This window comes from Diorhabda carinulata, chromosome 9, assembly GCF_026250575.1.
Source record: "Diorhabda carinulata isolate Delta chromosome 9, icDioCari1.1, whole genome shotgun sequence".
NCBI classification, from domain to species: Eukaryota; Metazoa; Arthropoda; class Insecta; order Coleoptera; family Chrysomelidae; genus Diorhabda; species Diorhabda carinulata.
This window is the reverse complement of record NC_079468.1, coordinates 15,031,647-15,045,518: the sequence shown is the minus strand read 5'-3', so window position 1 is coordinate 15,045,518 and position 13,872 is coordinate 15,031,647. Positions and strand designations below refer to the sequence as shown.

Sequence of the window (13,872 nt, the reverse complement as noted above, 5' to 3'; positions counted from 1 at the left end):
TTAATTTGTCTTTTGAGGTCGCCCAGGATTTATTTATGCTGCTTTTGGATGTAGTTTTGAACACTTGGCTTTTCCCGTTGAGATATTCCTCGAAGGATTCTTAACATTATCGGTCTTCTATCTAATTTGCCAGCTGCGCTCAAGTGCCTCGATAATATAGTTTTGCACCCATTTCAATCGCACCAGCGATCACTTTGCATTCACTCTATGGCCGCTAGGTCGGTAATGTAATTGAGAGATGGTGTCAAATTGTGTGAACCTTATAATAATAATTATAATTATTATTTCTATAAGTAACTAGCTGACCCGGCGAACTTTGTTCCGCCTTAATGGCAATAAATAAGCAGTTTTTTTTAATTGGAAAAAATACAAAAAAAATTAAATACCTACATTAATCATTCATAATTAGAAGAAAAACATTACAGTATAAGCCGTTTTTCTGTGTATATGAGTGCAGTAGATTGAACTTTGAATATTATCTCTTAGAGGTAATAATGCGGAAACTTTTGATATGAAGATGAAAATAAAGCAGCAATTATCAAAGAAGCTAACCACCACATTGATTCAGTAATACCCGATATACCTACCTCGACTTAATAGACAGAATTTAGTTAGATATAATTTAATAACAGAATATTTTGAAGGCTCACTGTGAGCATTTCTGCCCAACCCTAAGCTGCTATATAGAAAGAGGCCTGAATTTACAGACTTATATGTAAGACTTTGGCAGCGAGGCAATGAGTCTTTGTGATCAATCATTTCAAACGGAACATCCCTACAAGCGACACCTCTTTTGGTGGGCATTGAAAAAGCTATACCAATATTGTTTGTGCTTAATATATTGATCAATATATGGTTTCAAAAAGAACAGGTGTGAAAAATTAAATCAGGGTACATCCTATGTAACGCATTAGTGTAACGTAGTTAATATTATGAACAAATCAATTTTAGTTCAAATTTATCCAATTTATGAAATTTAGAGGTTTAAGAAAGATTAACAAAAGTATTTATTTGAATCGATTTATATTTTCAATCATGAACCTTCAAGAGATATTATATCGAAAAATAATCTTATTCAAACAAGTTTGTTCAACTTAAATATACTTTTAAAACGAAGTACTTAACAATAAAAAAACATTTTGCTATAGAAATTCAGCGACATAAACTGTACAATGTTTTTTTGGAACCCTGACATTTATCGATGCGACGTATGTTTTTAAAGCATCAAAATAGTTATTTTATGTATTAGTAATGATAATATTTTGTTAATTGATGAAAATGTCAATATTTGGGCTGTATGATTTATTTATTTTGATAATTTACCTTCTAAAAATAAGGCGTTAATAGTAGAAGAGCGTGCTTAGCTTTTAAACATTATAATTGAACTCTATTTATATTCACCTTCACCTCAATAATAAACTGAAAAAGCAAATGGGATCAAAACACCATACCAGAAATTAATAGAAATACCATAAAATGGTATACGGATGGATCAAAAACAGCAGACTGAACTGGAATGTGAGTATACGGTCACAGAACCAAAAACCCTGAAAGCCTGGCCAGCGCACCTAGCATTTCTCAAACAGAATCTCAAACAGTTTAATCTAGAGAGGAGTTATTGCAAACAGGAGATCATCATCCTGCCCGATATTCATGCAGCTATTAGAGCTCTAAGCTCCGATAGCATAAAATCCAAACTCCTTAAGGCAAGAAAAACAAAATTACCCTACAATGGATTCCAGGACACATCGGAGCGAAGGAAAATGAAATAACTGATAAGCTTGCTAAAGCGGAGGCAGACAAGCCCTTCATGGAACTCGAACCCTTCTGTTGTATTAGCTATAGAACAATAAAAAAGAATGTAGATAGGATCAAAACCAATTATTGGGATAACCTACAGGGGCTGAGACGGGCAAAGACTCTTCTGGGAAACTATAACAAGAGTAGATCTGCTGAATGTATCAACCTAAGTAAGAACAATCTACAAATACTAACAAGCGTTCTATCGAGGCACTGTAGCCTCAACACCTGAAGACGCTAGACCTAGCGGATAATGCGGCGTGCAGATCCACATTCTCTCGAAATGTGAAACACTTGGGTGCGTATGAAATAGAAGACAAAGATTGTTGAATCAGCTGTATACACTGGGTTCTCCAATTCCGCAGCAAGAAAGAAAATAGATCCTTTGGGTCGCAGTGTATACGAGACCCCATATCCATACATACATACATACATTTTCATCTATAAAAACTGACAACTACATTCTTAAATGGATTCCAATATAAAGTTATCGCTCAGTATCACTAAAAAATATACTACGCAATAATTACTCCTATATATTTCTCATTATCTTTATTAGTTTCTGTGATTAAGAGAAAGTAATCCTCGAATATGCTGCAAATAATTCTTTGGTTTTATAAGACATTCGTATGATAATAAATCATTCGTATACACTGACAACATTTTTTAGTTTAGAAATGAATTTCGAAAAATGCGAAGTAAATGTATGGAAAACAGTGTATAGTTTCAATATTATTATACAAGAGTTCTTTATCTAATGAATAAACAGAACTTGTATACCCAAAATCATTTCAACATAGTCTCCTTTTGAGTCTATACATTTAGTCAAACGATGCTTTTTAACCGTTTCAAATAGTATTTGCGTCCTCCTCCTCAACAAAAGCGTTTACGTATGCGATAAGGTCCATCTCTGATGGAAATCTGTCTACCTCGAATGAAACTAGGTTAGGAAACAGGAAAAAGTCGTTGGAGACTAGATTTGGAAGTAAGGTGGGTGATAAATCAATTTCATTCGCAATTCGTGGATTTTAGTCATGGCGATCACCAAAGTGTGAGAAGGTCCACGCCTTGATTAAATAATACTTTTATTTCCTCAAACTTTATTGATTTCTTGCAATATCTTCCTTTACCTTATGAAGAAAAGCTTTCCTGGTATTGTTCTACCTTTTCAAAGATAACCGACAAAAAGATCTACTATCTACTAGCTATCGACATCACTTTTTCGGTCGGTGAAACCGACTTTGTTTTTTTCGGGGTAGATTTGCCATTTGCAATCCATTGCTTTGATTGATCTTTCATTCCAGCTGTTTGCTTAAATTATGTCAATATGGCCTGGGAAATGTTCGTTCGAATGTGCTTTCGATTCAAAGTCAGCAAATGATAGATATTTTGATATGCAGATAACCCCTTCCATCTCTCCAACCTTAATCCGACGGTCTTCCAGTACCTTTGGTGAACTTTATCGATAATATCGCTGATGTCTAAGATTTTAAATTCATCTGCCCAAAATTCGATAACCCTCGTACCTGATATATTTGTTTTATTTGGTAAAGCAAAGCTATTATGTGAAAAATACATCGACATTTGAAGTGTAGTAGATGATAGTGCAGAGGCAGATAGAGCCCAAGCAATAATATTCCCGAATCGGCAACATTTTCAATTGAAAGAAGGAGAGCGCTATCAAATGCATAACGTAGTCTTGAAAAGCGAAAAGATAATCCTCTCTATCATTTGAACACGAGGCTTATATAGATTCTATACCAAATACAAATAGGGATACACAGGTGGAAAGTAGATAAAAAGCTGGCCAGGAAAATTCTGCACTATTGAATAAACATGTGCCCTGTTTAAGAATTCTACCTAGATTAGATTGTTGTTGGGAGGGACAGGGAGATTGTTGATTGAGTCTATTTGGCTTCTCAGCAACTCTGCATTTATACCCGAAAAGAAATTTTTGTGCATGACTCGTCATCTCATTTTTTTGTGTCAAAAATACGTGAAACTCTACTGGAGGAGGCTAATTTTCGTGTGATTTTTTGTCCCACTTCTTAAGGTATTGGCACTATTCCTTCGAGGTAGGTAACTCAGTCTTTGGCTAAAATGGACATAACACTCACAGAGTAAAAGCTTTGCTGTGTCTGTAGCTTGTTCTCAGAATCGGCAGTTGTCTTTCTTGGCCATGCCTATCGTCAAGCTAGTATTTGACGGAACAGTGTCCTGACAGAAGACCGATAACTAATGAAATGTAGTTTTTCAACATTTCGAGAAGTTCCTCAGAATTTTTTGCCGATATAGTTATAAATCTTTCATATTTTCTTACGCCTAAGGTATTGCTCCAGTAATAATTTATCTGAGGGCTTTTTATGTCAAAGGTATTTCATTAGGGTTAAATTGTTTCCATTAGCTTTGACAAGCACTTGATAACTTTTAAGCAAATTAATATTCAAAAATTCTTGTGCCCATATGTTTATTGCTAGTATATTTCTTCTCAAAATAGTAAGAATTTTAGTTTGCTCCTTGCTCTAGCTTTTAACCACGATCGGTGGTGGTTGATTACCATTTCGAATGGGATATTTGTGTCTGTCATACTATGCATTTAATCCCTTGTTGTCGCTTCTTGTGGTCGTCGTTAAATGCCTCTTTTGTCACTTTAGTATGAAAGGGATGTAGGTTTAGTAGGAAAAATTGATGTAGCCCTTGTGATATTGTTCAGTTTTCGACCACCAAGCAAGCGATGCGGATATTATCATAGGTTTAATGATCTAAGTCAGGTATGGGCAACCTTTGACATGCTGAGGGCCAAACTTTAGCGTGCAAAACGTTCGCGGCCCGCGTTTAAAAGTACTTAGTGCATTTTAAAGTAGTGATAATATTTTTTTGCGATAGATATTAGACATGAAATAATACGACAATGTTATTATTGTATTATGTATTTATTATTGACATGTAAGTATGTGTATATTGACAATGTGATTATTGTATTTATTAAAATAATAAAATGAAATTTTAAAAAATGGTACAACATTATAATTAAATAGTTACATTTACAATTTTTACAAACTACAAAAGTTAAATACACTGAAATCAATGAGACACTTGAGCTTGAATTTGGGAAACTAATCCATCGATATTTGGATGAATTCCACTGATACAAAGACGTAAAGAATTTTCCAAATTATCGTCAGTCAGTCTTGTACGATGTGTTGATTTATTAACTTTCATCAATGAAAAGAACTGTTCGCATTTATAAGTACTGCCAAACGCAGAAATCAATCTTCTTGCGAATTTTCTAAGCTGCGGAAAATTGTCTTCTTTTAGGTATTTTTTGTAGAAATCGCACAACTCTACGTCTTCAAATTTGGATTTTAGGAGTGAGTTTTCTTGAATCTCGATTAACTCCATTTGTAAGTGTATTGGAGCATTTTGTACATTACATTTTGTAGGAGTAGCAAATAAATTGAAACATTCTTCCATGTTTTTGAAGTCGCTAAATCTGTTCGAAAATTGTTCCGACAGTAACTTGAGTTCTTCAGCATATTGAGCATAAGCAATATTTTCATACGCAGAGAGAGTGTTGAAATGGTAACTGTTACCAGACTGCATCTGTGACTCCCACAAGCGTAGTTTGATCTGAAACGCTTTCAAATGGCTGTACAAATCATTTACTAACTGTCCTTGTTTTTGAAGTTTCAAATTTAAATCATTCAAATAGCCTGTAAGATCGACCAGAAATGCTAAATCACATATCCATTTTGGGTCACTCAATTCAGATAGTGGCTTATCTTTGATTTTCATAAAGTCTGCTATCTCATTTCTAAGCTCGTAAAACCGTTTCAACATTTTTCCTTTGCTCATCCATCTGACTTCACAATAATATGTTACGTCGTTATATTCAGCTGATATTTCATCCAAAAAGGTCTTCAACTGACGATGGTTAAGCCTTCGGGATCGAATAAAATTGATGGTTTTTAATACCACATTTATAACATTGTGGAGTCGAATGGACTTAGAACACAAGTTCTGTTGCTTTTTCATTCAAAATTCCGATGAAACCTTTTCGTAAGCCGACCATAGAAGGTGCGCCATCAGTGCATACTCCAATTAATTTTGACCATGACTAATTTTTTCAAATTTATTTTTCTTTTCAGGACACAAAACACCGCAAACTTCTAACATACACTCCTTGATAAATTCTCCTTCAGCAAATGGTTTTAATGCCTTTGCCAACCAATTTTGAGCTTACTATAAAACTAGCTTTCACAACATTATCAAGTTGTGTTCTTTGTTTATGAAACATTTGTTGCTGTTTTTCAATATTTGCTCTAAGCTTCTGGATTTTGTCTGTTCTTAATTGTCCAGTCAGTGAGTGCTGTGTAGCATGCTTAGTTGAGTAATGCCTCTTTATATTGAATTCTTTCATTACTGAAATGGATTCATTACAAAGCAAACAAATAGGCTGACCATTGTGCAAGATAAAAAAGAATTCTTCAGTCCATTTTTCTTGGCGACCCTCTGTATCTACTTTTCGTTTCTTTCCACCAGACATCATTTTTTTTTTACTTTTCGTTCAATAAACAAACTATAGTTAGTAACCACTCAAGATGCACACAAATTCACAAAGCAAGTTGACGGCTCTAGCCGTTCGCTAGGATATCGCTTGTCTGAGTTATCACCTCGGTAGCTCAAATAGAACTGAACTAACTTACGGGCCATCCACCCGCTTATATAGACAAAATGAAGGAATAATCTGAAATAAACTAGTTTAGAATAATCGAGAAGCAATAAATAAAATCTTTTGATGTGCGGCAAACTTCAAAGAATTTGATCGAGCAAGCCGAGTGGCGGTGATTATCAAAGAGTGAGGCGGCAAACATCGAAGGTTTTGATGTTTGCCGTCTCACCGTCACTCCCGTGAGTAAACTAAGGAAACACAAGGAAACTTGTGTAGGCTATGGGATTCATTAGTCTATTGATGACTCCACATTTTTATAGTCTATTCATATCATATCCGGTGTCGGATAAGATAAAAAGCACAAAAAAGTGTTTTCTTTTAAAGATATGTACTAGTATAAGTATATGTACTAGTACTAAGTATAAGTACTTAGTTTTGTGTAATATTTTTTTAATATTCTCTCTATTTTTAATGTCTCGCGGGCCGGATCATATCTTAAACGGGGCCGGATCCGGCCCGAGGGCCGGTGGGTGCCCATATGTGATCTAAGTCTATACAGCCGCAGTAGCTTTAGAGATTATCTTGTCTAGATTTTACATAACCACACATTTATATTCCAAACAAAAATTAATTATTGCCATTGATCGATCAAATTCTAATGAGAACTAATGAGTTTTGGCAAAATGGAACGTTTGCATAATATGGTAGAGTAAGAAATCCATTATGTTAAAAATTATTTTACTGTTAGATTGTGAGAGGTGGTTTCTTCATCTTTTATTGGAAAATCGTTTTTTAATTTAATGAATTTCGTGTGCTATAATAACTTATTCGTAATAATTGAGTAGGAAGATTGAATTTTCAACCTTTGTTTTTTATAAAAAACCTCCATGATATTAATATATGATATTTTATATAAACAGATTTTTATTTACTTAAACAGTTCATATAGTAATATAAGCAAAAATATTTTCATTAATATTACAGATTCATCAATAAAATTTTTAACAATGTAAAAGGCGAATTTCAATTAAATTAACTGAGGTATTGAATAAAAAGAAGGTTTAAAAACAAACTTTGTTCTATTCTAATCTGTTAGATGTGTGAGTAGATGACATGAAAATAAATCTGTGACAAAAAATAGTTCTATATATACCCCCCGTTTCTGAGTTATAGGCATTTAGTTGTGAAATCAGAACTTATATTGTATTTTCTGAATTATACATTTTGAAATTATGATTTTTCAATTGATGTCAGGAGCGGGACATGCCCAATGGTTGACAATCCGTAACTTTTACAGGGACAAACTGTACCATCTAAAGATAGCAAGAATGAATTTTTCAATCGATTTTTTAACAAAAAAGTACTCTTTGCCCAACTCAGTAAAATTTATGGTTTAGGCAACTGTTCGCCAGAAAGAGACATTCTGAAGGAATTTATCATAACTTGTAATTATATATTGAGCATACAGGAGGTATTAAATTGAATTAAATACAATATATTCATTTTTTAGGGATATATTAAAAGCTTGGAATATGCAACATCGGTAAACACAATACGAGAGATGGAAAATCGTGGAATGCTCTTCCAAGTTCAAAGAAATATCCCCAGTAGACCCCGGAAGTGTGTAAAAGTGCAAGTTGCCCACTTCCAACATTCATTATAGTTTTTATTTGATAAGTTGTAGGCTAATCGACTAAATTCTTCCCCATTTCAATTTTTTTCTCATGAAAGTAACACGTGCGCGACAGTTTGCAGATCAATTAGAAATGTTTTATTGTTTTTTAATACCTTCTCTAAGTACTTTTCCTAAATAATTATAATTATTTATATGATAATTTTCTTGTGTCTCTTTATGCCGAACGGGTTAAAAAATTGATTTTTGCTATCTGTAGATTGTACAGGTGATCCCTGTAAAAAATACGGATTGTTAACCATTGGGCATGAGGCACCCATGCCCTTCAGATAGTTGTGCAGAATTATTTATTCCGTCACACACATTACTTGGACATACGTAATCATCCATTGAAAATTCATAATGTTCGAATTTAGAAGATATACTCAAATATAAGTTCTGACTCTTCAGCTTAAAAGGCCTACAACTCGGAAACGAATGGTCGTATGAGAACATCTTTGTCAACTTATTTCCGAATTTTTTTCATCAGATCCCGGAACATCCTGTATAATTATACAAGTTCTTAAATATAAGATTCTATTTTGATAAAGATGGAAAACAGATAAAAATTTCTGAGAACTGATAAATTACTATAATGATTGTATTAAAATTTTCTAGATGAATAAAAATGTCATTGATATAAAGAGTATCGATATCATGTATAGATAATTGATAATATTGCGATCGAATATGTATCGTAAATGAAGTATTTTTCGTTACTGAGGCTTAAGTACATACACAGGTGATTCACACACATACATCAATGTTAAGAATAAGTACTTAGTGAAGTGACGACTCAAAACAATATTACTATGGTTGTCCTTCAACATCTTGTGATATTCTGGGTTTAAGCTGTCTATACTACGATTAAATTATATCTCATTTCGTGGCTCGTTAGTTTAGTCTTTTTATCTTCACCTATAGGGAATAATGAAATAAATCCGTCTAAAAATGTGTTCACATTGTGTTTACTAAATGTTGCTCTAAGAAAACTCACACTTTAGAATTGCAATTAACTGAAAATATCACATCATTCAAGTCGTGAAACTGACACACAGATAGCCATGACATTGTAAATCCATATGACATTTATGAAATACCAACTTTCAAAAGATTATGTGTAAAATTTCATGACATTTCGATTAGTCAGAAAAAAGTGACAGCCATTTTAGTTAAGCTAGTTTTGTTATTTTCGAAACAATTAATTCAAAACAATTTTGTATGTTAATTTATGATTGCTTCTTGATGAAAAAAATACTATCCAAGCTAAACAATGGCATCAAAAATGTTATCCGGACTCTGCTTCATCGAAAAGAACCATTTGTTATTGGTTTACTAAATTTAAACGTTGTCGTACAGACACCGATGACGGTGAACGTCCTGGTCGTCTAATTGAGGTGGTTACTCTAGAAAATATCAAAAAAGTCCAGAAATTGGTTATATCTAATCGTAAATTGAATTGAGTGAGATAGCTAAGGCCGTGAAGATAACAGAAGCAGTGTGTTTACAATTATGCATGAAAATTTAACCATCACTTCACTCCGATATCAAAACGATTATCTGAATGGACTGCAGCCGGTGAACTACGTCCGAACCATCCTCGGGCACAACAATTACCTGGGAAGATTATGGCATCAGTATTTTAGGATACTCATGGAATATTGTTCATCAACTATCTCCAAAAGGGAGGGACAATCAATAGCGAATACTATATAGAGTTGTTGGATCGTTTGAATACAATGAAAAACGGCTATGTCAAAGAAAAATTCAGTTACCCACCAAGAAAATGCACCGATTCACAAGTCGATGGCAACTATGGTTAAATTGACCGAGTTATACACTTCGAATTGCTTCCTCATCTACCGTATAGCGCAGATTTGGCTCCAAGTGACTACTGGCTATTCGCTGATCTCGCTGAAGCCTTGTAATGATTGTATTGCTCTTGAAGGACATTATATTGATGAATAAAATCGATTTTTGGTAAAAACTGTGCTTTTGTCAGTTACTCACACGACTTATTGAGTGATGTAGTGTAATATATTAAAACAGAAGGATATTGAACTCAATATTCCTACACTATTGATAATTATATTACTGTTTTAATCCCTCATTAAAACTACATACTAGTTATTAGTAATTTCTGAGTTTTTCTGAATTTCTGAGAATTTTCTAATTTCCCTAATTAAATTTGATTACGGATTAGATTGAATAATTGGGATAATTATTTTTAGATTTATTGGACAGTTATTTGAAGGAAACTAAGTTAGCAACGATTGGTTGACTAGAGGTAGAATTTATAGACATCTTTCAAAGCAAAGTTCCTACTCTCATCGTTTCTTTATCTGAGTAGATCGAATGAAACATCGTCATATCAAAAAGAATTTTCTGAAAGAGATGATGGTTTTTGCTAAGCCCTTCTATTGAGTCAATTTGGCTTCTCAATTTTTTGTAGTCAATTACAACCTTTAGCGGTAGACTTGACCTTATAACTTGTATAAAACGTTTCATATGCCAGGAAATTTCAACCAAGAAATTTTCAATATTCCGGAACATTTAACACGCCTAATTTATAATTTAAAAGGCATTTATCTATACTTATAAGGAAATACAGGGTGTCTCAAAACGATCCAACTGTTTCAAGAGTGAGTAAGAAGTATACAAGGCGCCAGGCAGGGGCAGCGCCGAGGTCGTTTACTAGCGCGTTCCTTAAATTTTCAGTTGCCATAATGCCGTAGTGCTCGTTTTGCGTGCACGCGTATTTCGAGAACAATCGATCACTTATTCGAGTTCGACGGTTGTATCGGCTAAATTATCGACTGCGCAACATTGCGGAAGCTCCAAGCAATGCAACAATTTTATCTTTGATCCAGACATTCAATACCACTTGACACACTATTGGCGAAATTCATCACGGCCGTCCAAGGACAGCGAAAATGCCTGGAAACATTTAGTCAGTAGCAGATTCTGTAGGCCGACAGCCTGGACCCATCGTCAGAAACCGTGAGTCTCCACTGGGATTATTAAGAACGAAATTTACTGCATAATGCGATCTGATTTATACCTAAAAGCCTACGAAATAAAGATTGTGCAAGCTCTACATGAAAATGATTAAGTTATAAGATTGAATTTTGTGAATGCAATGTTAGAGAGCTTTAATAATTTCAACAATATTTTCTTCAGCGATGAAACATATTTTCATTTGGATGGATACGTAAATCGCCGAAATTGTCAATTTTGGGGAGAAAAGAATCCACAGACCTTACATAACCTCCTATTGCATAGCCCAAAAGTCACCGTGTGGGTCGCTATATCGGCATTATTGGGCCCTACTTTTGTGAAGATAACAGAGGACCGTAACTTCTGCACGCTATGTTGACATGATACACAACTTTTTCGGGCCTCAACTTCAACAATGTGAGCATTATACGAGAATAATCCACAAAATTTGACAGATCTAAGAAACAATATTGAAGAAAAGACCAGGAGTATTCCTCGACTACTTCTTCAAAAAGTTTTTGATAATGTACGCAAACAGTCTGAGGAGTGCCGTCAATGTGATCCGTCATTTAAACAATGTCATGTTTAATTTAAATTGAAATTTGGTTCCTCATCTTTCAATTCATACCAATAAATATATATATAAAAACAAGTATAATGTATTTTTTCCTAACTAAAGTAGCTGGGTCGCTATGTGACCCTGTATTACTTCTTAAGGTAACCTAAACAATTTGTTGATATTTCCGTATCGTAATTGTAAATTTATAACTTAACTGTATCATATGTCAATGATCTGAGACATCAATTTAAATAATAAAATTTAAATCAATAACCAGCTTTAGGATAGACATTATAACTTTCTGGTGCCAGTGTTGTTATTATTGGGACACTCGATACATTAATTTTTAACATCTTGGGAACCACTGCTGAAAGTTATCAAACAGATAAACAGAATAGAATTAGAAAGGGATCATGTGATATTTTGGAATCTGACTATAAATTCGCAACTCAGATATTATAAATCACACAGAAAGATAAGTACTAAATGCAGATAATAAGATTATATTGTTTAGTGCATTTAGATCAATTCTAAGCGTAGTTACAGACATCAAAACTGAATATGGGGGGAGGAGGGTCAAAAATGCCAAATCCACTATCATTCGAAGGAGATGTTGCTGGAAACTTCAAGAAATTCAGGCATGACTTTGAAACCTACTTAACAGAATCTGGAGATGATAAAAAGGAAGACAAAATGAAAATTAAGATTTTTTTAAAGTTAATTGGAGACAAAGGTTTGAACATTTTTGATAGCTTACAACTAACTGAATTTCAGAGGAGTAATTTATACGAAGTCTTGAATGCTTTCGAAAAACATTTTACTCCAAAGGTTAAGGATATCCAGGAAAGTTTTACAAAGCTGCATATTGAGAACACAAATTCCAACGAGTCCAAGAGCAACGACGAACAGGAAAATGAAATAGACAAAACAAATGAAATTCAAGAGAATAAAATTGTTTTCGACAAATTTATTATGACTGATGGCGAAACAAATTATTGGAAAACGGAAAATGGGGGCAATATTCTTCAACACAGGAGGTACGTGTGAATATATCTCAATTAAACTGATGTAAAAATTAATAAATCCTCAAAAGAACTTATATTAGTGCGATACTGACTTATTTGGCAAACAGCAATGTTCGTTCTGTTCTTTTGATTATTATATTAATCTACAAATATAACAACCAATACTAAGATACAATAAATACTATGAGAATGCTATAGAAATTTTAGTTTTCAGTTATTTTATTAATAAAATTAACTGTAAAATTTGAACAACCAGTAAACTGAATATAATAATTTATTGGTTTAGATTTTATTTAGTTTCTGAGAGTACTTTTATTCAGTTTTGTTTACTAACAATTTATTTTTAAAAAGTAGTATAACTTAACTTGATCCAGATTTATGCAAGTTTATGGTTTCCTTTTGTATTGTTACATATATGAACTAATTAAGGTGTTATAGAAATCTAGATTTTAATTGCAGTATCTGCCTTATTTTTTTTCTTAATCATCAAGATCTTTCTCAGCCACAGTAGTTAATCGCCAACCTCCATGGCGTTTCAGTGCAGTTGTATATTTGTTTCTGGATGGGGCGGACAATATATTTTCCTGTACAAAACTTGAAATAATTTGTTATTAACTCGATTCGAAAACAAAAAAATATCATGTGACATACTATACTACTCTCAATATCTATAATAGTTTGTTCTTTTCGACCAAACGGCTTTTACGGTACAAGTACAAGGTCAATTTGATATTGGATTCGTTAATAATTTCAAGAGTCTTTGCCGGAGAGTTCGTTTATCTAATGAGGGGTAGGATCCATTTCGTGAGGAATTTAGTTCGTTTTTAGAATAGCACTGGTATAGGAAAGGTTTTTTGGTGTGGCGATGCGTATAAAATAACTGAAAATACTAGGAGTAAAAAAGTGGCTCGATAAACCACACAGCTATTTGAAGAGTATAATAAATTTTTTTCTTATTGTAAATTAGCGCGGGCGCAACTGCGTCCAATTAGTTGGTGAATGGGTTCACCAGGATGCAGAAAAATCACAGATAACCTGCAACGCCGTGTAACATGCCATTCGTCTTGTGACGTTTTTCTTTAAACATTTTGAATACTCCTTTGTTTGCGGCACTTCGGATTTATTTATTCTATTCGAGTTTTTGAAG

At 33.6% G+C, this 13,872-nt stretch overlaps 1 protein-coding gene across 1 annotated transcript in view; it reads left to right on the top strand.

The window, feature by feature from the left end:
• The first annotated feature begins 12,132 nt into the window (after positions 1-12,132).
• Positions 12,133-13,872, top strand: part of LOC130897795 (putative pre-mRNA-splicing factor ATP-dependent RNA helicase PRP1) — a 30,125-nt gene continuing 28,385 nt past the window's right edge. Inside the window, exon 1 of the mRNA XM_057806698.1 lies at positions 12,133-12,737. Coding sequence (XP_057662681.1) covers positions 12,262-12,737 — 476 coding nt within the window. The 5' untranslated portion in view covers positions 12,133-12,261. The remainder of the gene's footprint in view (positions 12,738-13,872) is intronic.